The 26363-nt window shown below is 45.3% G+C and overlaps 2 protein-coding genes across 9 annotated transcripts in view; both read right to left on the minus strand.

The window, feature by feature from the left end:
- RUFY3 (RUN and FYVE domain containing 3) overlaps positions 1 to 20471 on the minus strand; it is a 72160-nt gene extending 51689 nt beyond the window's left edge. For 4 of the 8 annotated variants that reach the window (XM_087723968.1, XM_087723965.1, XM_087723971.1 and 1 more), the window contains exon 1: positions 20099 to 20471. In XM_087723968.1, the coding sequence (XP_087580094.1) occupies positions 20099 to 20372 (274 nt within the window). In that variant the 5' untranslated portion in view covers positions 20373 to 20471. Of the gene's footprint in view, positions 1 to 4423; positions 5210 to 20098 lie in introns of those variants that run through there. The other 4 variants (XM_087723966.1, XM_087723967.1, XM_087723973.1 and 1 more) reach the window with 4 other exon arrangements.
- Positions 20472 to 24789: 4318 nt separating this feature from the next.
- Positions 24790 to 26363, minus strand: UTP3 (UTP3 small subunit processome component). The gene has a single exon (XM_014068963.2). It carries the CDS (start codon positions 26357 to 26359, stop codon positions 24872 to 24874), a length of 1488 nt encoding a protein of 495 aa, XP_013924438.2. The 5' UTR covers positions 26360 to 26363; the 3' UTR covers positions 24790 to 24871.

The following is a 26363-nucleotide window of genomic DNA, read 5'->3' on the forward strand; positions in this document are numbered from 1 at the left end:
GGCAAATGTAGACAGCATACTAAAAAGCAGAGACATCACCCTGCCAATAAAAGTGCAGATAGCCAAGGCTTTGGTTTTCCATAATGGATGGAATGGATGGCTGTGAAGGTTGGACCATAAGGAAGGCTGAGCACCAAAGAATGGAGGCCTTTGAACTCTGGTGCTGGAGAAGACTCCTGCGAGTCCCTTGGACTGTAAGGCCATCCAACTGGTCAGTCCTAGAGGAGATCAACCCTGACTGCTCTTTAGAAGGCCAGATCCTGAAGAGGAAACCCAAATTCTTTGGCCACCTAATGAGAAGGAAGAAGGACTCCCTGGAGAAGAGCCTCATGCTGGGAAGGATTGAGGACAGAAGAATAAGTGGACGACAGAGAAGGAGGTGGCTGGATGGAGTCACCCAAGCAGTCGGCGTGAGCTTCAATGGACTCCAGAGGATGGTAGAGGACAGGAAGGCCTGGAGGAACGTTGTCCTGGGGGTCGCAATGGGTCGGACACAACTTCGCAACTAACAACAAGACAAAGGACCTATGCTACATTTTATTAGAATTATTAGAAATTAAGCAACACCATTTGTCATTTGTGTAAATTTGTAGAAACAAACACTTTAAAAAAGCATCCAAGCTGGGGATCTGACTTGAACAGGAAGTGGCATCTTAAATACAGGCCTTAAAACAGTTTGTTTAGTAGGTGTTCAAATGGCACTGAAAAAAAGTAACTTATGACTGTTTTCCACACTTATGACCATTGCCGCCTCCACATGGTCATGTGGTGAAAATTCAGTTGCCTGGCAACGGATTCAGGTTTGTGATATGGGGGTGAAGTGATCCCCTTTTGCAACCTTCTGGCAAGCAAAGTCAATGGGGAAGCCAGATTCACTTAACAAATGTTGTTACTAAATTAACAACTGCAGCCGTTCCCTGAACAACCGTGGGTATATGCATAATTCTGTATTTATTTATTTATTCTGTTATATTATGTAGTGTATATTGGACGTGGTAACCCCCTGAAGAGCTGCGCGAAACGAAATTTCATTTTAATGCATGCCGATGAGTGCACATTCAAAGTGACAATAAAGTTATTATTCTTAATATATATCTCTATCTCTATCTCTCTATCTCTCTATCTCTCTATCTCTCTATCTCTCTATATCTATATCTATATCTATATCTATATCTATATCTATATCTATATCTATATCTATATCTATATCTATATCTAATCTATATCTATATCTATATCTATATCTATCTATCTATCTATCTATCAGATAGATAGATAGATAGATAGATAGATAGATAGATAGATAGATAGATAGATGATATAGATATAGATATAGATATAGATATAGATATAGATATAGATATAGATATAGATATAGATATAGATATATAGATATATAGATATATAGATATATAGATATATAGATATATAGATATATAGATATATAGATATATAGATATATAGATATATAGATATATTCCATTCTAAACTCTGTGGCAAGAAAAGTCGTAAAATGGGGACAAAACTCACTTAACAAGTATTTATCTTAGCAACATAAATTTTGGGCTCAATTGTGATCGTAAATCAAGGATTACCTGTACATCATTTTCAATGTCTGCAGGCAAAAAGGGCTTTGAAATTAGAATGGCCTGATAGAACAATGAAGAATGAAACAGAAATGAAGCGCAGGATAATAATCTCCTGCAAAACAAAGTTTCCCCGGATTAAAATCATTTGCTCATTTTCATTCCACTTCCTCTTATCTGCCTGAACTGAATAATCTTTTCAGAGACTAAGAAATATAGGGAAGTGTCCTGTGAATGCTCTAATTATATAAAAAGGGTGTGGGGGGGAGGGACGACGACATACGATAAAATTAAGATTTTGCTATCGTGTGAAAATCCCCCAGGGAAAATAGGATACTGCTTTCTTATCAGAAATCTGTAATTTACGGCCACTGTTTGATGGATTAAATCCCATCTAGAATCAGCTAGAATCAAGAGATTAGAAATTCAAAGCCACTTAAATATCTATGGAAATTCTCTCGGTCATGGTTGTCCCAAAGGTGTTTTTTTCAGTTCAATTTAAATTCGGCAATCTATCTGCATTTAGAAGACAAAAGGTCATCTTTTGAAGACCACATTTTGGACAGAGAAAGCCGCTGGGTCAAAGAGGCCATCTATTTCAAAACTGGACAGCCCTTCCTTCAACAGAGGGGATACAACAACATCTATCTACAACACGGTCTTTCCAGCAGTCCCCAAGAAACTTCCACACCTGTCTACAGTACAGGTAATCCTCAATTTACAGCAGTTCATTTAGCGACCATTCAAAATGATCACGGGAGTCAGAAGGTGACTTCTGACTCCCTTTCACACTTACAACCACGCTCCATGATCTCTGGGATCAAAATTTGGGAGATTGGCAACTGATTCATATTTATGACCGTTGCAAGTGTCCCGGGGGTGATGGGGGGGGGTGATGCGATCCCCTTTTGGCGACCTTCCGACAAGCAAAGTCAATGGGGAAGCCAGATTCACTTAACAACTGTCTTGCTAACTTAGCCATCGCAGGGATTCGCTTAGCGACTGTGGCAAGAAAGGTCACTTTAGCGTAGGTTTCGCTTAGCAACAGAGATGTTGGGCTCCATTGTGGTCGTAAGTCGAGGGCAACCTGTATTCAGGAGACCCTGAGAGAACAGATGAACCTCCAAGGGGCCCCAACGACCCTCAGAGAGAGGGCTACTGACCAGATGACCCGCAAGGAATTTAAATCCTCCTATTCCCGGCCATTCAGCCGGAACTGAAGAAGCTTCTTGGATGGGAAGCAAAAACAAAGGAAGTCCAGTTGCCTCTTGAAAAAACACCTTTGGGAAAGCCACATCAAATGGGCAGCTGAGCAGGGAACCTGTGCTTCCTATGTCTAGGTCAGAGATGCGAAATCAACCAAGAAAATGAATTGGCGACTCTTTGTGAAAGGAAGGAATGAGAAAAAGCCTCGGTTAATTTAGGAGTTTCTTCACCTTGAAATGGACCCAGGTAACACGAGGTTGCCCGTTGTGGTAGCTGTCCAACAGCAGGTGGCTTCCACACCTGTGAATGTTACGCTGGGGCATGATATTGCAAAAAAAGCTAGCAGCTTTCACTTTGCTCCAAAAAAAGATGTTGTGCTAAAAAGAGGGAACTAAATTCAAATCACCTTCACTGGGTGCTTCCTGCTTTTAAAATGAAACCTTTAATCCAGAGATTAAATAATACCCTTTACTGTTTACAACTCTATTTCCTATGGCCCCTTACCATATGATAAGTAATAATCCCGTATCCCCTATAATTTCCTTATTTTATCTCCTCTCCGTTCAAAACAGACCACCGTGAAGTATCTCTAAAAAGTCCCAAATGACCACTTACGACATCTAAATTTTAAACCGTTATCACTCCTTTCATAACCCATGAGTGGCATAGATTATTTTTTTTTAAGATCAACAGCTTCAGCAGAATACCAGAGTCGGAAAGGGACCTTGGAGGTCTTCTAGTCCAACCCCCTGCTCAGGCAGGAAACCCTACACCACTTCAGACAAATGGATGTCCAACTTCTTAAAAACTTCCAGGGTTGGAGGTATTTACAACTTCTGGAGGCAAATTCTGTTCCACTGATCAATTGTTCTAAATGTCAGGAAATTTCTCCTTAGTTCTAGGTTGCTTCTCTCCTTGATTAGTTTCCACCCATTGCTTCTTGTTCTACCCTCAGGTGCCTCGGAGAATAGCTTGACTCCCTTTTCTTTGTGGCAGCCCCTGAGATATTGGAACGCTGCTTATCATGTCACACTAACCTAGTCCTCCTTTTCCTTAAACTAGACATACCCAGTTCCTGCAACCGTTCTTTTGTCTTAGCCTCCAGTTCCCTCACCTCATTATCACCGCTAACTCCATTACATCACATTAATTAATAATGCCATGACATTATTGCACCTAACCTCATTGTTTTGGGCCATTGTCCTCTACCAAAAAAATTAACCCCTTTTGCTAAAATAATAATTATAGTAGTTTAGGCGGCTGAGATTCCACATTTAGATGTCGAGATGAATTTTCCTTCTAGTGCAGAAGAGAAGGAAAAGCTATTTTGCTAGATCTTGCTTCGAAGAGCGCAGGTGTCTAGAAAAACAGAATAATCCCAGGGAAGACAACCATTTTTCCCGGCTGTTGACCTTCGCTGTTAACAATCCCTTTCTGTTTCCCACAAATAATAAGCTGCTTTTTTTTTTTTAAATGAGAGTCCGTGGCATGGACCACATTCAAATGGAATAAGGTCATTCTCCATGTATAATAAAAGGGCTACGTTTGATGGTGGGAAATGCACACATCCCTGCTTGGGACTGCAAAAACCATCTAGGTTGTTGCCTGTCCGCTTGGGGGCCCAACCATACCTTCTTGGCTCGGCTCGGGGTCGGGCGTAAGGGAGATGTCGTCCAGTTCTCTCAAACAGAGCCATTCTCCATCCATCGACACCCGGAATTTGCACAGATAGATGGTTTCCATGGCAGCCTGGGTGATCTTGTCTGTGGTGGGAGTCGGCGTATCGCTTTGAGGCGTGAGAGCGGACATGATGACTCAGCTGATATAACAATTAAATTTAAAAAAAAAACAAAACCAGGCAAAAATAGAACAAAACCATACAAAGGAGAAGGGGGAAGAGGGGGAAGAAAAAGAGAAAACCACCTTCCCCTCGAAGGGACAAGATGAATTCAATAGCTGGGAAAGATTTGCCGGAGATCAGACAATGCACTACTTTGAGGAAAGCGAGGCCAAGGGGAAGGGGTGCGGGTGGGAAAAGAGACCCCCTCCTCAGCTGTTTCCCTTCCTCCGGTTTTCTTCTGCAAAGCCGCACGGCCGTGCACGCACTCCCGATGTGGCTAGGAGCTATTATTCCTGAAATAACCCTTTCGCGCACGGCCTCTGCATCGGGAGAGCAGGAAAAATAAATAAACGCCAGACCTCTTAGCCGTCTCAGAAGCAGCTTTGTCTTTTTTAAAAAATGACAAAAACAACAACAACAACAAAAACAACAATAACCACAAAGGGAAGAAGAGGTATCCAGGATCCACGAAGATCGACAGCTGCTCTCTCTTTCTTTCTTTCTTTCTTTCTCTCTCTCTCTCTCTCTCTTGCCCCCTTCCGATCAACCCAGATTCAGAAAGATAATAGGATTGGATTGTGCGCAGTTAAAGAGGGTGTTGACCAAAATGGCTGACTAATGAACTAAAATAAAAATTCAGACTCATGTGACCAGCTTGCTCTCGCCGTACGGCAAGCAATTCCCGAGATGCTTCATAGATGCAGGAGGAAGAAGAAAAACTCAGCCAATTCCGTCCCACAGCATCTCTTCGTCTGCTTAACCGGAGCTAATCTCACCCACCACCAGGCACAAAGGGATGTAAACACGCTTGCCCACCATCCTTTTTTTAGCTACACAATTTGGGATGGACACCCTTTGACTGGTGTGGAATGGATTTCCCGGGGGGAGAAAATTGCAGACTTCAGGCACCAAGGAGAAATACTGAGGACAGAGATAAACCTCCAAGTGCTTCAACGACCCTGTCAAAGGATGCAAAGGACCAGCTGCCTGCAAGGGGTATAAATCCTTCTGTTTCCCACTATCCGGTCAGAACTGAAGAAGCTTCTTGGATGAGGAAGTGAAATGTCTTCAAAAGAAAAAAAAAAACAAGAAAGTCTTGGGGGGAAAAAGCACCTTTGGGATCATCAACCTCAGATGTTTGCCAAATCATCTTCAGCACACATGCTTATTCTTTTGCAAACATTTCCTGACGGAAATTTCCTGTGCAGCACAGGTTCGATTCCCAGTAAGGGTATGGCTAGCTGATGAGAGCTAAATAGCTTGAAATAGATCTATACTAGTCTCCCTTTATTTATTTATCAGCACAAATACAACATATATATGCCCAAATAAATAAAGGGAGACTAGTATAGATCTATTTCAAGCTATTTAGCTCTCATCAGCTAGCCATACCCTTACTGGGATACCCTTACTTCAGCTGATAAGGAGGAGACCTGTGGCATAATGGCTAAGATGTTTGCCTAAGATGCAACACAGCACAGGTTCGAATCCCAGTAAGGGTATGGCTAGCTGATGAGAGCTAAATAGCTTGAAATAGATCTATACTAGTCTCCCTTTATTTATTTATCAGCACAAATAAAACACAAATATAACAAAGGCAACAGTAAAAATATTGGGTTTCTGTCGTGATGGACTCTTGTGACGAGCCAATTGACAGATGATGGAAGCAGTTAGCTTCCTCCCATAATTGGGGCTTACCAGGGGTTGTGACACTAAATGTATGTATGTATGTATGTATGTATGTATGTATGTATGTATGTATGTATGTATATATATTTAGAGTTACAACCCCCGGTATGCCCAAATATGGGAGGAAGATCACTACTTCCATTCTCTGTCCTTCGGCTCGTCACAAGAGACCATCCAGACAGAAACCCAATATTTTTTACTGTTGCCTTTTTGTTACATTTGTTGTATTTGTGCTGATAAATAAATAAAGGGAGACTAGTATAGATCTATTTCAAGCTATTTAGCTCTCATCGCACAGGTTCGATTCCCAGTAAGGGTATGGCTAGCTGATGAGAGCTAAATAGCTTGAAATAGATCTATACTAGTCTCCCTTTATTTATTTATCAGCACCAATACAAATATATATATAAATACACACACACACACACACACACACACACACACACACACACTGGATATATATATATATATACACATATATATATATATCCAGAAGCGATTCTGCTAAGTACCAGTCCTTGGCATAGACATATTATTTGCAAGCTGAGTAATGGACCGATTCTAACCACAGTGTGTTTGCAAAGTGGGTGACGACGGCATATTTTGTAGCTAATGCCGATTACTCTGAAAAGTTCACAGGTACAACACAACAGATCAGTGTATAGTAAAAAAAAAAATTACCTCCGTTTGTAGTAAAAATTTAACTTCGGTTTGCAGCTAATGTAAACAGATTTATTTACCTCCCAGGAGAATAATATGGAAAAAGAGACCTCCGTTTCCATTTCCTGGAGACACTTGTTACTGCTTATTATGTTTAATCTGGAATTATTTTCATAAAAACTGAGATATGACTAAAAATGACCCTAGAACCGTGATGGCGAACCTATGGCATATGTGCCACAGGTGGCACACGGAGCCATATTTGCCGGCACGCAAGCCGTTAGCTCTGGCACAGATGCGCACGCCGGTCAGCTGATTTTCAGCCTTCCAAAGGGCCGGGGGAAGCTGTTTCCACCCGCCCCAGGCTTCAGGAAAGCCTCCGGAGCCTAGGGAGGGCAAAAAACAGGTCCAATGGGCCAACCAAAGTTCGGAAATGATCCGTTTCTGGTTTCCGGAGGGCTTCTGGGGGTCAAGTGGAGGCCATTTTTGCCCTCACCTGGCTTCAGTAAAGCCTCCAGGGCCTGGGGAGGGCAAAAACTACTCCTCCCAGCATGGGGCAGGGTGTCGCGCGCACATGCGCAGGTTCGGGGTCGCAGGTGCATGCGTAGATGGGCAGGTCGCATTGATTTGTGGGTGTGGGCATGTATGCGGGTACGCATGATAACACGCACAAACCAGTGGTGGGTTTCAAAAATTGTTCGAACCTACTCTTTGGGTGTGGCCTCCTTTGTGGGAGTGGCTTGCCGCCCATGTGACCGGATGGGAGTGGCTTGCCGCCCATGTGACCGGATATGAAGATGCCGATGACACTTGTCAGAACCACCTTAAATGACCTCTCACACAGCACTGGCATGCATAAGAATATGATGCAAACTTGTTTTTTAAAAGGCATCTTTGGTTTGCGTTAAAACAACTTCAACACACGCAATGTTCTGATTGACCACAAACGCAGTAGTCATCCTTTCCTTTCACAGAGGCACTGAGTTTTATAAATATGAGCATGATAGTGTAGAATAATCATATCCAAGGACCAGTGGTGGGTTTCAAAAAATTTCGGAACCTCTTCTGTAGGGGTGGCCTGCTTTCCGGGGGTTCCACCACAAAACCGCGTTCGACTAAAGCACGCTCGACGAAACCGCGTAGCTGACATCATCACAGGGCGACAACAGCACGGAGACAGAAGCACGCTGTAAACGCTAAACCTAAAATTAACCCCTAAACCTAAACCTAACCCCTCTAAACCTAATCCTAACCCTAACCCTTAACCTAACCCTAAACCTAACCCTAACCCTTAACCTAACCCTTAACCTAACCCTAAACCTAATCCTAACCCTAAACCTAACCCTAAACCTAACCCTTACCATAAGTTGAATCGGCTTGCTTTCAAAGCGTTATTTAAAGCGCCCTTCTTTCTCCGCGCTCGCTGTTGTCGCCCTGTTGATGACGTCAGCGACGCGGTTTAATCGGGCGCGCTTTAGTCGAGCGCGGTTTTGTCGTGCCACACTTTCCGGGTCCACTGGTGGAACCTCTTCTAACCGGTTCGGTAGGTTTGACAAAGCGGTTCTACCGAATAGGTGCGAACTGGTAGGAACCCACCTCTGGTGCAAACACAATTTTGGCATGCCTTTACAAAAAGGTTACCCATCCCTGCCCTAGAAGAAATTATCACAGGATGGATCGGAAATGATCGAAAGACACTCCATGCAGAGGATAAATAATTAATCTGGATAACCATGTGGCTGTTTCAAAGTCATCTTGGATCTTGCTTGAATCTGCCTCGAGGAACATGCTTGAATTAAATACGCAGCTACTTCTCAATTTGCAAGCAAGCAAAACAGACAAGCAAAACCAATGGGGAAGCCAGGCTCATTTTGCTAAATTAAGAACTGCAGTGAGTCACCTCAAGAAAGGACATGAAATGGAGCAAAATTCACTTAACAACTGACTCTGATAGCAACTGCAATTTTGGGCCCAATTGTGGTTGTAAATTACAGGACTACCTGTAATCTTTTATAAATTCCACACACTTTCTTACCAAGGAGGAGCCATTCTCTGTGCCGTTAAGACGTTGCAAATCAAAATTATGCTAAGTTTCCAGCTTTATTTTTGTAATAAGTTTAGTTCCCACAGTTTACAATTAAAGGACTCTTAACACAACTTCAGACCAAATGGTTATAATAGACTAGACTACAATAACAGAGTTGGAAGGGACCTTGGAGGTCTTCTAGTCCAACCCCCTGCTTAGGCAGGAAACTCTACACCACTCCAGACTTCAGGTTATCTAATCTCTTCTTTAAAACTTCCAGCTTTGGATTTGATTCATCATGGCTCTCAAACATCGCAGCCCTGAAGAGCTTGATGTTTCCTGCTTTAGAGATGCAAAGCCCTGGGAAAAAAAATATTTTCCTAGTACCTAAAATAGCAATAAAATTAATTCCAAAGCAGAAAAGCACATTACGGGCATTAGTTTTGACATGGACTGTCAAAACCCTTTAAACCTACCTGACTACTTTATGCACTGTTTAGGCAGCAAAATGCTTTGGGCAAATCCAGGCTTTTATATAGAAGATTTGTACAGATCTTGCAAAATCAAGCCACGCTACCCACCATTTCGCATCGACTCCTAGTCATTCTTAAAATTATTGACAACAAATTGCTCTTTGATTGGGTGAGGTTTTTTTTTTAAAATCAGTAAGCACTAGATGGATGGTAGTCATGGAAACATGATCAAAGCCAGCCCCCTAAAATAATCTACCACCTACCTACCTGCTACCCAGTGTACGCTACTTTAATGGTTAATAAAATTAAATACCAATTTCATACTAAGCCAGTGATGGCTAACCTTTGGAAAATGTGTGCATGTCAGAGGTGGTATTCAGCAGGTTCTAACCAGTTCTGGAGAACCGGTAGCGGAAAATTTCGAGTAGTTCGGAGAACCGGTAAATAACACCTCTGGCTGGCCCCGCCCCATCTATTCTCTGCCTCCCGAGTCCCAGCTGATCTGGAAGAAATGGAGATTTTGCAGTATTCTTCCCTTGGAGTGGGGAGGGAATGGAGATTTTGCAGTATCCTTCCCCTGGAGTGGGGAGGGAATGGAGATTTTGCAGTATCCTTCCCCTGGAGTGGGGAGGGAATGGAGATTTTGCAGTATCCTTCCCCTGGAGTGGGGAGGGAATGGAGATTTTGCAGTATCCTTCCCCTGGAGTGGGAAGGGAATGGAGATTTTGCAGTATCCTTCCCCTGGAGTGGGGAGGGAATGGAGATTTTGCAGTATCCTTCCCCTGGAGTGGGAAGGGAATGGAGATTTTGCAGTATCCTCCCCCTGGAGTGGGGAGGGAATGGAGATTTTGCAGTATCCTCCCCCTGGAGTGTGGAGGGAATGGGGATTTTACAGTATCCTCCCCCTGGAGTGGGGAGGGAATGGAGATTTTACAGTATCCTCCCCCTGGAGTGGGGAGGGAATGGAGATTTTTGCAGTATCCTTCCCCTGGAGTGGGGAGGGAATGGGGATTTTATAGTATCCTTCCCCTGGAGTGAGGAGGGAGTGGAGATTTTGCAGTATCCTTCCCCTGGAGTGGGGAGAGAATGGGGATTTTGCAGTATCCTTCCACTGGAGTGGGGAGGGAATGGAGATTTTGCAGTATCCTTCCCCTGGAGTGGGGAGAGAATGGGGATTTTGCAGTATCCTTCCACTGGAGTGGGGAGAGAATGGGGATTTTGCAGTATCCTTCCCCTGGAGTGGGGAGAGAATGGAGATTTTGCAGTATCCTTCCCCTGGAGTGGGGATGGAATGGAGATTTTCCAGTATCCTTCCCCTGGAGTGGGGAGGGAATGGAGATTTTTGCAGTATCCTTCCCCTGGAGTGGGGAGGGAATGGGGATTTTATAGTATCCTTCCCCTGGAGTGAGGAGGGAGTGGAGATTTTGCAGTATCCTTCCCCTGGAGTGGGGAGAGAATGGGGATTTTATAGTATCCTTCCCCTGGAGTGGGGAGGGAATGGGGATTTTATAGTATCCTTCCCCTGGAGTGAGGAGGGAGTGGAGATTTTATAGTATCCTTCCCCTGGAGTGGGGAGAGAATGGGGATTTTGCAGTATCCTCCCCCTGGAGTGGAGAGGAAATGGAGATTTTACAATATCCCTCCCCTTGCAATGTCCACCAAGCCACGCCCATCAAGCAATGCCATGCTCAAGCCACGCCCACAGAACCGGTAGTAAAAATATTTGAATCCCACCACTGGTGCATGTGCGCATGCCAGAGTGCCGAAAACCCAAAAACAAGCTGGCCGGTGTGCATGCCTGTTTTTGGGCTGTTTGGGGGATCATTTTCCAGCTGTTTTTCCAGCTGTTTTCAGGCCCTTTGGGGCAGTTTTTGGCCTGAAAACTGCCCCAAAACAGCTTGAAAACAATCCAAAAACCAGCCTGGAAAGCAGCCTGAAAAAGCTCCAAAACCAGCCTGAAAACAGCCCAAAAATGGCCTTAAAAAGGCCCAAAATACGGTCTGAAACCCCCACAAAAAAACAGCCCAAAAAACAACCTGGAAAACGGCCCCAAAAACAGCCTGAAAATGGCCCCCCAAACGGCCTGGGTTTTGGATGTTTTTCGTGCTGTTTTCAGGCCATTTTCCAGCACTCTGGAGCCCGCCAAGGACCACATGGCCGGCGCACAAATGCTCACTGAAACTAGAAAAGCAGCTGGCGATGGCGTACGTGCCCACAGAGAGGGCTCTGGGTGCCCCCTCTGCCACACCTGCCCTAGGTTCGCCATCCCAGTACGAGGCACTAGCGCAGGATCAGTGTGGCCAAAAGGAGATCATTGCGAAAGAGAAGCGCGGTTAAGATCTTCCAAGTTTTCATTCTGGTTTTGGCGCCTTCCTCGACTTAAGATAGAACGCATATGTTCTCCCCTTCAGTTTTGCAAACTGTTTCACAAAAATAAATGTCTGATTCACCCAACAGTTGGTCCAAATTAGCCTGCTGCTTCATTCACTTCTTCAAGCGTACGAGCAACGTGATATCCGACTGGTAAAACTTGATTTTGAACTGCCAGTTAGCTTCTAATCTGCATCTGTTTGTCTCTACGAGCATCGCAGGCAAACATCCTTGTTTGCAGCTGTAATCAACTGATCACTCATTCATTTTTTAATCATTTATTTGTTTATCATCACCAGCTTTTAATGACCCCATTGATCCCTTGCAGAGTGCAGTCTTGGGCAACTGAATGGAGCTTGAGTGTTTACTGGCCGGATGCCCCACCTGTCGCCAATGAGGAGTTACATTCGGCAGATATATTCTCATCGTGCCCAGAGAAAGAAAAGTATCTGCCTCTACCTAGGATCGAACTCACAGCCTCCTGATTGGGAGGCGAGAATTCCACCTTTGGGCCCCCACACCACTCATTTATTATTTATTTATATCCTGTCTTTATTATTTTTGCAAACCACTCAAGGCAAAGAACATACCCAGCCACACCTCCCTCCTATTTTCCCCACAACAACGGCCCTGTGAGGTAGGTTGGGCTGACTGACCTAAAGTCACCCAGCTGGATTTCCTGCTTAAGGCAGAACTAGAACTCACCATCTCCTGATGACTGGCCCAAAGTCACACCAGCTGACTTTCATGCCTGAGGCTGGACTAGAAGTGATTGGTTCAAAGTCAGTCATGTGAAGTTCACGTCTAAAGGTACCACTTGAACTGATAATATGTTGGTGACTGGCCTGAAGTCACCCAGCTGGCTTTCATGGCTAAGGTGGAACTAGAACTCACAGTCTCCTGGTATCTGGCCCAAAGTCACCCAGCTGACTTTCATGCATTAAGGGGACGGGGGGACTAGAACTCACTGTCTCCTGGTGATTGGCCCAAAACCACCCAGCCAGCTTTGGTGCCCAAGGTGACACTAGAACTCTCAGTTTCCTGGTGATTGTCCCAAGCCCCCCAGATGACTTTCATGGCTAACCTGGACTCATGGCCTCCTGCTTTCTAGCCCTGTCTCCCGATTGCTGTTTCAATTCTTTCATAGGCCAGGTAAGGTCTATTTACATAAGGTTCAGCACCGACTGGCACAAAATCAATCAACCACTAAGTATATCTTCTTCCATATTAACCTGTTCACTAGGAGCTCTCAATCCCTAAAAGTGACATGCCATGCCAGGCCTTTAAATATTATATCCGCGGAAAGTTGTTTTTATGACTTTAAGCAAGTTGTTTTTAGTGGTTTGATTCTCTGGGGCCGACGTTTTATTCACTTTGTAATATTTGCACCAGTGGTAGGTTTCAAAATTTTTTGGAACCTACTCTGTGGGTGTGGCCTCCTTTGTGGGAGTGGCTTGCCGGCCATGTGACATGGTGGGAGTGGCTTGCCAGCCATGTGTTCTTTCTCTCTCTCTCTCTCTCTCTCTCTCTCTCTCTCTCCTTCCTTTTGTCTCTCTGTCCCTTTTTTCTTTTCTTTTTTCATCTCTCTCTCACTCTTTTTCTTTCTTTTTTCTTTCTTTCTTTCTTTCTTTCTTTATTTATTTATTTCTCTTTCTCTCTCTCTCTGTGTCAGTCTGTCTGTCTCTCTCTCTGTGTGTGTGCGTTTCAAATTTTTTTGAAAACTCTTCTGTAGGTGTGGCCTGCTTTCCGGGTCCACTGGTGGAACCTCTTTTAACTGGTTCGGTAGATTTGACGAACCGGTTCTACCAAATAGGTGCAAACTGGTAGGAACCCACCTCTGATTTGCACTGTCTACAAACAGAACCCAACATGATGCAACCCATTTCATTGCATACATGAGGTACAATGACAATAAAGGCTATTGTACTATACCTAGTTCCTACACCTAGGAAGTGTATGTTTAGAAAGCAATTTTCCGAATTCTTCCTCTTACAATTATATTTATGATTTGCATAAATGTACAAAATACATTTATACAAATACATTTGTAATAAACGTCTTAAAATTCTTTAATTTTAAGACATTTATTACAAATGTATTTTGTAATACATTCTGCCTGCTTTCTTTTGCTGAAGCAATATCTCTCTCTGGTTATTTAGGACCAAAGAACACACAAAAGCTAAGATGGAAGGAAAAGTAAAAAGAAAAAGAAAAACGTACATAACAGATAGTCCTGTAAACCGCTTAGAACAGGAGTCACCAACTTTTCGGACCTCAGGGACCATTAAATTCATAATTTTAAATCCCGTGGACTACTAATATGATCTGCCTAATGACTAGGGGGGGGCTTGGCCAGGTGATCATGTGACTGGGTGGGCGTGGCCAACTCAATGTCATTTACGTGAAGGGGCGCCTCACCGGCCTCTACCCGCCCCTCCCCTCCCAGCCCCTCCCTGCCCAGGCTCCTTAGAGACCCAACAGGAAACAGTTGCGGGAGCTAAGCAGCCACCAGGAGAAAGAGTTGGCAAAACAGCTCAGTTCAAATTGGATCTGACCGAGAAGGAGGCTCAGCAGAAGCACCACACTGAGGACTGCGAGCATGGTCTTTCCGAGCAGAGGGAAGGCCTGTGGGAGTGCAAGGCCAGGTATCGGCGCCTGGAGGCTCAGCGGGCTGAGATGGTCAGCCAGTTCCAGGCCATGATGCAGTCCCACTGGAACGAGGCCCTTTGAGTCTTCTCCACCAGCGGTGCTTCCCTCCAGCCCTTGCCCAAAACCTTGCACCAGGAGGCTGAAGCAGACCCCAATTTCTGCCCCGCTCCGACCTGCAGAAAAAAACCCCAAAGGGGGAGACTCTCTGCAGCAAAACAAACATTCATTGCACGTATCCGGCCCAGGGGGCGTAGTTTGAGGACGCCTGATTTAGTGCAATATAAAAAAAAATGCAAATAATTTTTCTGCAGACCATCAAACGTTTTTCACGGACCACCAGTCGGCTTAGAAAGCACTGCGTAAAGCACTGTGAAGCGATATACAAGTCTAAACGCTATTGCTATTAGGCACAATGCCAGCTGAGTGACCTCATCACTTTCTCTCAACCATAAGAAGCAGGCAATGATAAACGGCTTCTGAGAAACCTTGCCAAGAAAACTGCACGAACTTGTCCAACAATTGGACACAACTGAATAGAAGAAGAAAAAAACCCCGACTGATTTATATAATGATCCTTCCAAAATAGAACAAAATGTTTTAATGGGTCTCTTAAGGGACAAAAAAAAAAACAACCCTATTTTTTTTCTACTGAAAAGTAGAAAACTTGTATAGTGCATATACAAAAGTAGAAAAACTTGTATAATGCATACAAGTTACACCTGCCCAGATTATAAACACATTCCTGCGTGCTGAATACCATCAAATTACTAACATAAAAACAGCTCAATTCTGCTTTCTATCACGCCCCCGGAACACACCTACGCCCTTCTACCAATTGAAAAAGGTAATTAGCATTACAGAAACATAGAAAATCTCTTTTTTTTTCCCCCAGAGCCAAATTCTCCTCTTGACTAAATTAAGCAGAGACTCACTTTGAATCTATCGGACTTCCCAGTTACTTAACAAACATTTCCACATAGATTCCTTGGGTATGTACAAAACTGGTTTGTCATTACAGGTAGTCCCCTACATACGGCTGTTCATTTAGTGAATCATTTAAAGTTACAACGGCACTGAAGTCAGTGACTTGTGGCTGTTTCTCACCCTTACGACCACTGCACCCTTCCCTATGGTCACGTGATCTAAATTCTGGCAGTTGGCAACTGGCATGTACTCATGTCGGTTTCATTGTCCAGGGGTCATGGGATCACCAGCCGGCCTCCAACAAGCAAAATCAGTGGGGGAAGCCAGATTCACTTAATGACAACATGTTTCACTTAACAAGGTCATGAAACGGGGAGCGTCTTAACAACTGTCTTGCTTAGCAATGGGGATTTGGGGCTCAACTATAGTCATAAGTCAAGGACTACCTATACTTTCTTTAATTTACCCTTTAAAGAGGAATTTTCCAATCTATAAAGAAAAGGAAACTTTCATTCCACAGACAAATTCAGAGAGTGTTATTCGTTCTAAGTTTCTTTTACATTCCAAAGAGAGAATCTTATTTTTGTCCTGTGTTCGGTTTAAAGTGCATTTTTCCAACGTATTCTAGGTGCTCTTTATATCCCACTGTGTCAATGTCAACCCTTAGCCACCATATAAATCCTAGGGCTAAATGGGACCTTGGAGGCCTTCTAGTCCAACCCATTGCCCCAAGGAAAAACAAGTCCTTATTCCATCTGGGCCTAATAGTTGAAATCTTCAGCAAAAGACAGATTTCCAAGAGGATCTTTCCCCATTTGATCCCTCAGGTTTCCAGTGGTACATTTATTATCACCGTAACTGAGTCCATTTACTTTCTGCTGGTTGTAACAGAACATCAGAGATGGGAGGGACCTTGGAGGTCTTCTAGTCTCACCCCCTGCTTAGGCAGGAAACCCTACACCACTTCAGACAAATGGTTATCCAACATCTTCCTAAAAACTTCCCGTGTTGGAGCATTCACAACTTCTGGAGGAAAGTCGTTCCACTGATTAATTGTTTTAACTGTCAGGAAATTTCTCCATATTTCTAGGTTGCTTTTCTCCTTGATTAGTTTCCATCCATTGATTCTTGTCCTGCTTTCAGGTGCTTTGGAGAATAGGCTGACCTCCTCTTCTTTGTGGCAGCCCCTCAAATATTGGAAGACTGCTATAATGTCACCCTTCGTCCCTTCTTTTCTCTTCCTCTCTTTCCTTCCACCTTTCCTTGCATACCATCATCACTCCTATCTAAGGAAAGGGCTGATATTTATTTTATCTTTCTTTGCATCTATCTTTAGTCTTCCTAATGACAACATTTCCAGTTGCAATGTATGGCTGGGAAAGGGAGACCATAAGAAAGGCTGAGCGCCAAAGAACTGAGGGCCTTTGAACTATAGCGTTGGAGAAGACTCCTGCGAGTCCCTCGGACTGCAAGGCGGTTCAAATCTCACCGGCTCAAGGTCGACTCAGCCTTCCATCCTTCCGAGGTGGGTGAAATGAGGACCCAGGCTGTGGGGGCAAGTTGCTGACTCAATTTGCTAAAAAAATCAGTAAACCGCTTAGAGAGGGCTGAAAGCCCTATGAAGTGGTATATAAGTCTAATAGATAGATAGATAGATAGATAGATAGATAGATAGATAGATAGATAGATAGATAGATAGATAGATAGATAGATAGATAGATAGATAAAACCGATATGCAGATGAGACCACTACAGCCAAGAAATTAAAAGGCGCTTGTTCCTGGGGAGGAAAGCTATGGCAAATCTAGACAGCAGACTAAAAAGCAGAGACATCCCCCTGCCAACAAAAGTGTGTATAGTCAAAGCAATGGTTTTCCCAGTTGCAATGGATGGCTGTGAAGGTTGGACCGTAAGGAAGGCTGAGCACCAAAGAATGGAGGCCTTTGAACTCTGGTGCTGGAGAAGACTCCTGTGAGTCCCTTGGACTTCAAGGCCATCCAACCGGTCAGTCCTAGAGGAGATCAACCCTGTCTGCTCTTTAGACGGCCAGATCCTGAAGATGAAACTCAAAGACTTTGGCCATTTAATGAGAAGGAAGAAGGACTCACTGGAGAAGAGCCTCATGCTGGGGAAGATGGAGGGCAAAAGAAGAAGGGGACGACAGAGAATGAGGTGGCTGGATGGAGTCACTGAAGCAGTCGGCGTGAGCTTCAATGGACTCCAGAGGATGGGAGAGGACAGGAAGGCCTGGAGGAACGTTGTCCAGGGGGTCACGATGGGTCAGACACGACTTCGCCACTAACAACAACAATGACAACACAGTTAGCCAAGGCATCTGCCACTATAATAAGAAGTCTCTCCGGATTGCTATTTTTCTCCAAAATCAGCCACTTTTTCTCCCCAAAGATTGAAGGAAACTGATGCAAAGGAAAAAGGGGGGGAAAGGAGAAAACAGAGGCTGTGAGTTGTAAGCCCAGGCATTTTCTTTGAAGGCAATTTCCAAAACGTTTTTCAATATCTAAGGGCTGCCACAAAGAAGAGGGGGATGAGTCCATTTTCCAAAGCACCTGAAAGCAGGGGGAGAAGCAATGGGTGGAAACTAATCAAGGAGAGAAGCAACTTAGAACTAAGGAGGAATTTCCTGACAATGAGAGCAATTAAACAGTGGAACAACTTGCCTCCAGAAGTTGTGAAGGCTCCAACACTGGAAGTTTTAAAGAAGATGTTGGACAGCCATTTGTCTGAAATGGTATAGGGTGTCCTGCTTCAACTGGGGGATGGACTAGAAAGCCTCCAAGTTCCCTTCCAATTCTATTATTCCCTTATTCTATTAAATTATCTCTGATAACCACTTTGCTGGTTTTTTTGTTTTTTTAGCTGGCACCCACCTTCAGCTAAAGCAGCTTCCCTTGAGAGAGACTTTAACCCACTGAATAAATAAAACCTCAGGCGCTGACATTGCAAAGCAGGTGACAAGTGGCTTGAAGGACTGGAAGGGGAGGGTGAGGAGGGAGGACAGCCATTCACACTCCAGCTTTGGAGAAGACCCCAAAAAGGGGATGAATACACACACACACACACACACACACACACACAAACACGGAGCAAGATGTGAGTGAGGAGGGAAGGTAGCCATTCACACCCAGGTTTTAGACAAGACCCCCCCCCCAAAAAAAAGACACACACACACACACAGACACACACACAGAGGGATTAGCGAGGAGGGAGGGTAGCCATTCACACTCAGGTTTTGGAGAAGAGCCCCCCCCCCAAAGGACAGACAGACAGACACACACACACACAGGGAGGATTAGTGAGGAGGGAGGGTAGTCATTCACACCCAGGTTTTGGAGAAGAGCCCCCCCCCAAAGGACAGACAGACAGACACACACACACACAGAGGGATTAGTGAGGAGGGAGGGTAGTCATTCACACTCAGGTTTTGGAGAAGAGCCCCCCCCCCAAAGGACAGACAGACAGACACACACACACACAGGGAGGATTAGTGAGGAGGGAGGGTAGTCATTCACACCCAGGTTTTGGAGAAGACACCCCCCCCCCCAAAAAGGACTGACACGCTCTCACAGTTATACATACATACACACACACACACACATACGGGAAGGGTGAGTGAGGAGGGAGGATAGCCAGTTCACACCCAGGCTTTGGAAAGACCCTAAAAAAGAGGTTCTCTCTCACACACACACAACACACACAACACACACTAAACACACAAACACACGCTCACAGTTACACAAACAGGACTGGTGAGTGAGGAGGGAGGATAGCCAGTTCACACCCAGGCTTTGGAAAGACCCTAAAAAAGAAGTTCTCTCTCACACACACACAACACACACAACACACACTAAACACACAAACACACGCTCACAGTTACACAAACAGGACTGGTGAGTGAGGGGGGAGGATAGCCAGTTCACACCCAGGCTTTGGAAAGACCCTAAAAAAGAGGTTCTCTCTCTCACACACACAACACACACAACACACACTAAACACACAAACACACGCTCACAGTTACACAAACAGGACTGGTGAGTGAGGGGGGAGGATAGCCAGTTCACACCCAGGCTTTGGAAAGACCCTAAAAAAGAGGTTCTCTCTCACACACACACACACCACACACTAAACACACAAACACACCATCACAGTTACACAAACAGGACTGGTGAGGGAGGAGGGAGGATAGCCAGTTTACACCCAGGCTTTGGAAAGACCCTAAAAAAGATTCTCTCTCTCTCTCTCACACACACACGCACACACACACAAAACACACAAACACACACTCACAGTTACACACAGGGGAGGAGGGAGGATAGCCAGTTCACACCCAGGCTTTGATGAAGACCCCCCCCCAAAAAAGGGATGAGAGAACGGACGGACACACACACACACACACACACACACACACACACACACACAGAGGAAGAAGTGGGAAGGGCAGCTTCCCTTGAAGGATTTGGGATGTGTGTGCGCCAAGAGCAGGGTGTGCCAACCTGGAGACCGGCTGCCCAACCCTTTGACAGCAGAGACTCTCTCGACCCATCCACCCACTGCTGGGGATTATGGGAGCCCAGAGAAGAAGAAGACAACACCGCCCTCCACCTCCAAGTTGGGGAGCGGCGGGAGGGAAGCGGGCCAAGGGAAGGCTGCTACTCACGAGCGCCGCCGGTCCGCGGCTGGCCGGCCTCGGGCCCGATGTAGCTGAGCAGGACGGGCAGCGGGGCGCCACGAGGGCCCGGCGGCGCGGCGCGCCAAGCGCTCTGGGGCTGCGCTCCGGGCGCGGCGGTGGCGGCGCCTCCTCCCCGGCCGGGGTAGAGGAGGAAAAAAGGGGGCGAGTCCGGCGGCGACTCCCCCTCCTCCTCTTCCTCCTCCCCGTCGGCTTCCCCGCCGGCTTCCCGGCTTTGGGCGTCGCGGACGCCGGAGCTCTCCATGCGGGCCAAGCGCCGGGTCCCCCTCGGCCTCTCCAAGCGCGCGCGCCGCAGGACGCAGGCAACTTCGCTCCGTCGCCGCCGAACAACCCAGCTCGGGCCCAGCCGGCCTGGGGGTGGAGTGAGCCGGGGAAGGGGGGGAAAGCCTCGCCTTGACCCGGCCCCTCGCCCCGCCCCGCCGGCCCCGACTTCGGCCGGCCTCCTCGGCGCGCGCCCCGGCTCCTCCCCGGAGCGCACGGCAGAGGCAGCCCGTAGGAGGCGGGATCGGAGTAGTTGTAGATCCCTGGGAAGGGCGGTCGGCTAATCCGTCAGAATATAGCTGGAAGAGACCTTGGAGGTCTTCTAGTCCAGCCCCCCTGCTCAAGCGAGGCCATTTCGAATAAGCGGCTGTCCAATGTCATCTTGGAAAACCTCCCGCGGTGGAATATCCATGACTTCTGGTGGCAAGTCGTTCCACTGGTTAATTGTTCTCAATGCCAAGAAATCTCTCCTTAATTTCAGGTTGGCTCGTTTGCTGAGTCGGAGACGGTGTTGTTATTGTCACACACACACACACACCAAATTAGTTTTCATTTTTTGGGCAGGTGCTAATGGGGTGTTTTTCTCCCACACATTTTCTTTCTAATTTCTTGAGAACTAACTTGGGTTCTTGGGTTTCCTGCTTAAGCAGAGGGTTGGACTAGAAGACCTCCAAGGTCCCTTCCAACTCTGTTATTCTATTCTATTCTAACCATTAGTCTGAAGTGGTGTAGGGTCTCCTGCCTAAGCAGGGGGTTGGACTAGAAGATCTCCAAGGTCCCTTCCAACTCTATTCTATTCTAGTCTAACCATTTGTCTGAAGTGTAGGATTTCCTGCCTAAGCCGGGGGTTGGACTAGAAGACCTCCAAGGTCCCTTCCAACTCTGTATTCTATTCTATTCTAACCATTTGTCTGAAGTGTAGGATTTCCTGCCTAAGCAGGGGGTTGGACTAGAAGACCTCCAAGGTCCCTTCCAACTCTGTATTCTATTCTATTCTAACCATTAGTCTGAAGTAGTGTAGGATTTCCTGCCTAAGCAGGGGGTTGGACTAGAAGACCTCCAAGGTCCCTTCCAACTCCTATTCTACTCTACTCTATTTTCTATTATATTCTGTCTTTCTCTTTGGTATACAAGTAGTCCTCAACTTGCAACAGTTTGTTTAGTGACCGTCCCTGCACTGAAAAAAGTGACCAATGTCTCTTTGAACATTACAGCATCCCCATGGCCGCCTGATCAAAATTTAAGACCGTTGGCAACTGACTCATATTTATGACCGTTATGTGGTCTCCTTTTGTTGACCTTCTGACAAAGCAAACTCAATGGGAAAGCCAGCTTCACTTAACAACCGTGTTAGTCATTGAACCACTGCAGTGATTCGCTTGACGAATGGGGCAAGAAAAGTTATAAAACGGGACAAAACTTGCTCGACTAATTTCTCACCTGGTAATATGAAATCCCAGCTCAATTGTGGTCGTAAGTTGAGGACTGCCTGTAATTCTTATTTGGGTTTTGGGGTTGCTTCAGTTAATTTTTCATTTTGATTTTTTTTTTCTCTTCACCCTAGAAATGCGTGGAGAAATAATGTTTCCCTCAGACGTGGTGGTGGTATTTTATCATTATTACTTTTTTCCTTTCCCCTTTGTTACAATTTTTATTTGAGTTTGGATTAATGTTCCTTTTTAAATTATTTTCCTTTTTGCTCTGTGATTTGTGTGGATAAATAAGGCTATTTTCAGAGGTGGTGGTAGCATTTTGCCATTTTCTTTCTCAGTTCCTTGGAGGAATTCTTTGCTACAATTCTTATTTAGGTTTTGGGATAGTTTTGATTAATTTCCCATTTCATTTTTTTTTCTTCTTCACCATAGTTTTTTCAAATTGTAGGATGGTTTTTTTAAATATATCAGTAAAACAGATAAAATCATTGTGGTGTTATTCAGTTGGCCTACGTTATTAGAATAGAATAGAATAGGAGAGTTGAAAGGGACCTTGGAGATCTTCTAGTCCAACCCTCTGCTCAGGCAGGAAATCCTACACCACTTCAGACAAATGGCTATCCAACATCTTCTTAAAAACTACCAGTTTTGGAGCATTCACAATTTCTGTAGGCAAATTGTTCCACTGGTTAATTGTTGTCAGAAAATTTCTCTTTGGTTCTAAATTGCTTCTCTTGATTAATTTCCACTCATTGCTTCTTGTTCTGCCCTCAGGTGCTTTGGAGAATAGTTTGACTCCCTCTTCTTTGGTTCCTGCAACTGTTCTTCATATGTTTTAGTTTCCAGTCCCCTAATCGTAATTTTGAGCTGTTTCGTTAAAACTAATAAGAATCCACAAAACTTAATAACCAGTTTTGCAAATTCTTCAGTAACTTTACTATTGTATGGCAACTGAAACTGATAGGTACCATTTAATGAAGAACATTATCTTAAAGTAATTACCAAACCTAACCAATCTTCCTCAAATTTTCACTCTTTATTATGCTGGTTGATGTAATAAAGATTTGATTTGATACCCTTCAGATTCCGGCTGGAAGGTTTGGGGAATTGGTCTATAACATCTGAAAATGACTTGGGGAAGACTAGATATGATGTAACAGAAAAGCAGAATTGCCTCAGTAGGTGGCAGCATTTGGCTAAAAGTTTTTACGTTAAAATCTAAAGAGGGGGAATTGACTAGCACTTAGATTAGGAAACTACTAGCCAATATCAAAGCCTGAAGATCAGAACTGAAAAATAGTTATAAATTAGTTATAAATAGTTATAAACTCACACAAAAGACATCATCAGCAAACTGTTTTTTTACTATGGCCAAGAAAAATACATGGATGTGTACCAAAAGTAACCGAACAGTGAAACTTGACTCCACAAAGACTTGACTTTTATGGAAGGTTACAGTAGCATGAAACAACTTGGAAAGTTGCCCTGAATTGACAATATAGGTAGTCCTCGACTTACGGCCGCAATTGAGCTCAAAAGTCCTGTGGTTAAGCGAGACGTTTGCGAGTTCTGCCCCGTTTTAAGCCCTTTCTTGAATCAGCTGTGAATCACTGCAGTTGATCAAGATAGTGACGTGGTTGTTAAGTGAATCTGGCTTCTCCATTGACTTGGTCAGAACGTCGCAAAAGGGGAATCATGTGACCTCAAGACACAGCAACGGTCATAAATATCTGAATTTGGATCACACGATTGTGGGGATGGCTGCAAAGGTTGTAACTGAAAAAAGTCATTTTTTTCCCCAGTGTTGTTGTAACTTTGAACAGTTACTAAACAAACTGTTGTAAGTTGAGAATTATCTATAGTTGTATCCAATGTGTGCATAACACACACACCTCCCAGCACCCTGTTTTGTGCCTAGCAGGTCTCCCTGAAGCCTCCTGGGACAAAAAATGGGGCATAGAGGGGTGTCGCATTCCCCTGTATGCGCACACACCACTCCCCACCCCACATAAGCACACAGGTCTCACACATGCGCTCCCACGCCCGTACATGTATGGCAGAGACCTGAAAATCAGCTGGCCATCATGCATACATGCACATTGGAGCTAAACTGGGGCGTGCCGTAAGTTCGCCACCACAGCCCTAAGCTATATTGTCATCTATCTCCCCTCTTTGCTGCTATGTCCTGCCACATTTGATTCCAGAAATAATATCAATGGTCAAGGAACCAAGTGAAGCATGATTGGAAGAGGTGCCTCTGCTAGTGCTCATTTAAGCACTCTGGATACTCCTCAATTTATGACGATTGAGCCGCAAATCTCTGCTGCAAACCAAGGTTTTTAGTGAATTTTGACCCATTTTTACAACCTTTTGGGATTTTGATCATGTGACCGCAGGAATGTTGCAATGGCCATAGGTTTTCATGCAAATGTTGCAGTATCCCCAGGATCACATAATCAAAATTCAGACTTTTGGCAACTTTTTCCAGTGCTGTTGAAACTTCAAATGGTTAAAAAAAGACTACCTGTCAAAACCTTGTAATGGATACAACCCTGGAAGTGAGAACCATTGTTAAAAGCTGGCTTATAACCCAGCATTGCCAGGGATTTATTTATAGAGGGAAAATGTCCGGACCAAACGTAATTTCTAATGTTGGATTTTCCCCCCTACTAGAGGGAGCCCCTTTGTGGAATACTATGAAGCCATTACCATGGCAACTCCACTGCACTGTGCATTAGAAGCCATTTTATGGCAGTACAGTAGAAGCCATTTTATGGCAGTACAGTAGAAGCCATTTTGAGGCACACACCCTGAGGAGTGTTAGGGGTGTCTAACCCCCACAATATTTGTTTCCAGAGAGTAATTTATCTGTGTACCAAGTTTGGTTGAAATTGCTTGAGGCGTTCCAGAGTTATGCTGGAACATACACACACATTTATAGATAGATAAATAGATAACACGTTATAATTCCCCAAAAGAGATACATTTATTAAGTTCACGTCCACTAGTCTGCAAATAGAGGGAGAGGTGAAAAAAGGAAGACCATGGATCACTTGAGCTTAATACTTTTCTTAACTCCAGCACGAATGCCAGACAGTTCGCCTGCGTATTTTTGTGTTTCTCTTCGGAATTCACGAACTTGTCCCCTTCTACGGATCTTGGCTTTTCTGAATTTCTCACGATGTTTGACTCTTGGGTTGCGGTCAATCTTCTTTCTTCTCGGCGTAAGGCCTTTATTTTTCAACATCTGGTACGTTGCTCCTCTCTTTTGGTCCGATTCCTCCTCTTCAACGACGGGATGACTCATGCCTTCTTTTTCGTCTCGCTTCCTCTTCTTCTTAAGCATGATCTTCTCTTCCATCTCCTTGTAAAAGGCCAACGCGGCTTGCTCGTCCAAATCAGAATCGTCTGCCAGCTCATCTTCAGCCTCCTCGTTCGTAAAGTTTGGAGATTTCGTTTTCCTCTTATTAACCGTTTTTCTAACCAAAGGCAGGGCCTTCTTCCTACTTCCCACCCCTTCGGTCTCCTTACTATGGAATTCCTTAAGAAGGAGACGAACCTCTGGCAACAGTTTTTGGTCCACCACCGCCAAGTCATTGATCAGGTTCCTGTAAGTGACAAGCCTTTCAATGACGGGATGGCCATGGATTGGAATCCTTTTCGCTTTCAGCACCAAGTAAAAACTGATGTTGCAGCAGTAGTTCAGATAGAGGTGGTACTTGGTTTGCAAATACTGGCTCCCTTTTCCTTCTGGGATGACTCCGTCCCCCATCATTTGCACGAGGGGCTCCAGCTCATCCCTGAGCTCCAGGACTTTGGCTTCGAAGTCCTGAATCAGCTCCAGCAGTTCGGGAGATTCCTTCCTCAGCAATTTCAGCTGCTCTTTCTTAGAAAGGGACGCCAAGTCCTTGGCGATGTTCTGCCCAGATTCTTTCCCGCCCGTTGGCTCAGCTACCCTGGCGTAAGCCTGCAGGAGATCCAAGCCGTAGTCTTCCTCACCCAAGTTCTCCGCCATCCTCCTCTGGATGGCCTGAGCTTCCGCCTCTTCTTCCAGCTCTTCAGCTTCCACCTCTTCCTTGCTCTTCTTGGGGGCCTTGGGGCGGCGGGCGGCCCCCTCGTAGTCCGTGCCATAGTAGAGCTTCTTTCTCTGGCCCCAAGCCAGCTCATTGGGGAGGCCTGAGCCCCATTGTCCTGAGCCCCGCTGCTCTTCCAGGTCGCTGTCCATGTCCAGAGGCTCATCGTCCTCCTCATCTTCATCATCATCATCATCATCCTCACCAGGCCCCGCGTCCCCATCCTCCTCAGACTCGCTGTTCTCGGACAAGTGCAGGCCCAGCACCTCTTCCACTTCTTCTTCCTCCTCCTCCTCTTCCTCACTGCCCAGCGCCGCCAGCACCGCCTCCTCCAGCCGCCGCTCGTGGAAGTCGTCCGCCTCCTCCGTCACGCACGGCTCCCCCGGCTCCGGCTCCTCCAGCTTTTCTTCGCGCCCGGCCGAGGCCCGCAAAGCCGGCGGGATTTTCCGGCGTGCTTTCCCCATGATG

This window comes from Thamnophis sirtalis, unplaced genomic scaffold (assembly GCF_051295495.1).
Source record: "Thamnophis sirtalis isolate CommonGarterSnake01/CBP01778 unplaced genomic scaffold, rThaSir2_p1.2 scaffold_10, whole genome shotgun sequence".
NCBI lineage: Eukaryota > Metazoa > Chordata > Lepidosauria > Squamata > Natricidae > Thamnophis > Thamnophis sirtalis.

Coding starts and splice junctions, on each gene's coding strand:
- UTP3 (XM_014068963.2), bottom strand. CDS start 26,359: ATGGGGAAAGCACGCCGGAAAATCCCGCCGGCTTTGCGGGCCTCGGCC.